This window comes from Echinops telfairi, unplaced genomic scaffold, assembly GCF_000313985.2.
Source record: "Echinops telfairi isolate 266 unplaced genomic scaffold, ASM31398v2 ScPeMD7_8;HRSCAF=38, whole genome shotgun sequence".
Taxonomy (NCBI): Eukaryota; Metazoa; Chordata; class Mammalia; order Afrosoricida; family Tenrecidae; genus Echinops; species Echinops telfairi.
In genome coordinates this window covers 10,442,491-10,443,935 of record NW_022103905.1, presented here as the reverse complement: position 1 = coordinate 10,443,935, position 1,445 = coordinate 10,442,491, and the positions used below count along the sequence as shown (strand labels likewise).

General features: G+C 61.0%; 1 protein-coding gene across 1 annotated transcript in view; it reads left to right on the top strand.

Annotated features, from left to right (window-relative positions):
- GNB5 (G protein subunit beta 5) overlaps positions 1-1,445 on the top strand; it is a 20,875-nt gene that overhangs the window by 17,613 nt on the left and 1,817 nt on the right. Inside the window, exon 5 of the mRNA XM_030884510.2 lies at positions 257-400. Within this exon, the coding sequence (XP_030740370.2) occupies positions 257-400 (144 nt within the window). The remainder of the gene's footprint in view (positions 1-256; positions 401-1,445) is intronic.

Sequence of the window (1,445 nt, the reverse complement as noted above, 5' to 3'; positions counted from 1 at the left end):
TTGACACCCATCTTTCTGTGGATGCTGTGTGTTGCCATGGTGCTGAACAGGTTTCGGCAAGGCTTCCAAACTAAGATGAACTAAGAAGAAAGGCTTGGCTATTTACTTGCAAGAACCAGCCCATGAATCTTGTGGACCACAGAGATTCGGTCTGGAACCGGGCCGGGCCGGGGAAGGCGGTATTGGGCTCCATCATGCTGGGGCCCCCCAGAAGTCAGGATGACGATGGCAGCTAACAGCATGTTGTCCCTTTCAGATCCTGACGGCGAGTGGTGACGGGACATGTGCCTTGTGGGACGTGGAGAGCGGGCAGCTCCTGCAGAGTTTCCACGGGCACGTGGCCGACGTCCTCTGCCTGGACCTGGCCCCTTCAGAAACTGGAAACACCTTTGTGTCTGGGGTAAGGGCCCAGGGGACTTCCCTCGGGGTCCTTTGTCCTCGGGGACTGGATTGGACGCACCGCTAGCTGGGCCTGCAGAAGCCATCCTCAGCTCCCCTCGGTGCAGTCCCCTCCTGTGGCTGGGCTGCGCTGGCTCCAGTCCTGTGGGGCGTCCCAGTGCTGGTCTGTGAGGGTCCCCCTGCTCTGCCCCTGGGCTCCGGCATGAACACTGTATCCCAGGTGCATGTAGAACAGGGGCAATGGAGAGCCACCAGACACGCCCCCAGAGCACTGGGGGACCAGCTGCTGCGGAGGTGAGGGAGGCCGGAGGTGAGGGAGGCCACCAGGTGCTGAGTGCCCTGTGGAACATGCCCCTCCTGCCTGCTGGCCCCACCCCTGGCACGGGGAACAGGGTATCTGAAGGCAGACAAGCCAGGGTGGCACAGAGGAGCACCAGACTAGGAGTCAGAGCACACAGGTCCCGGTTTTGCTACCTGCCTCTCCTACCTGGTCCTCTTTCAGTGAGGCTGCATTCACATCACATCACATCCATACCAGCTACATTACATAACATTTGCATAATCACTCTGCCCCGCTCCCCAACCGAGGACTATGGGAGCATTCAATGGGGGCGTTTACAGTGTGCTCCGCAAATGGTAAACCGGCCGCCATTGTGGAGGTGCTGACAGGTGGCGACCCCACGTGTGTCAGGGTCGGAATGCATGCTGCAGGGTTTTCTGCGGCTGAGAGCGCGGAAGTAGATCTCCGGGCCTTTCCTCTGCGCCCTTCTGCATGGACTCAGCCCTCTCAGTTAGCGTCCAGTGCACTGACCTGTGCCTCCCTCGGGGAGTCCCTACAAACGGAGGCCCGAGTCTCTCTGCACAGCCAGGACACAAAGGCTGGCCGCGCTGGGTGACCCGGCGCCACAGTCTGAAAGCAACAGTCAGGAGACAGTACACCTACCCGAAGGACTTGGCCGCTGGAAACCGTGAGCGTGCTGCCCTCCAAGCTGCCCTCCTCTCGGCCACGGTGTCAGCAAGGGGCGGGCGGCCTCTGACCGGCAGGG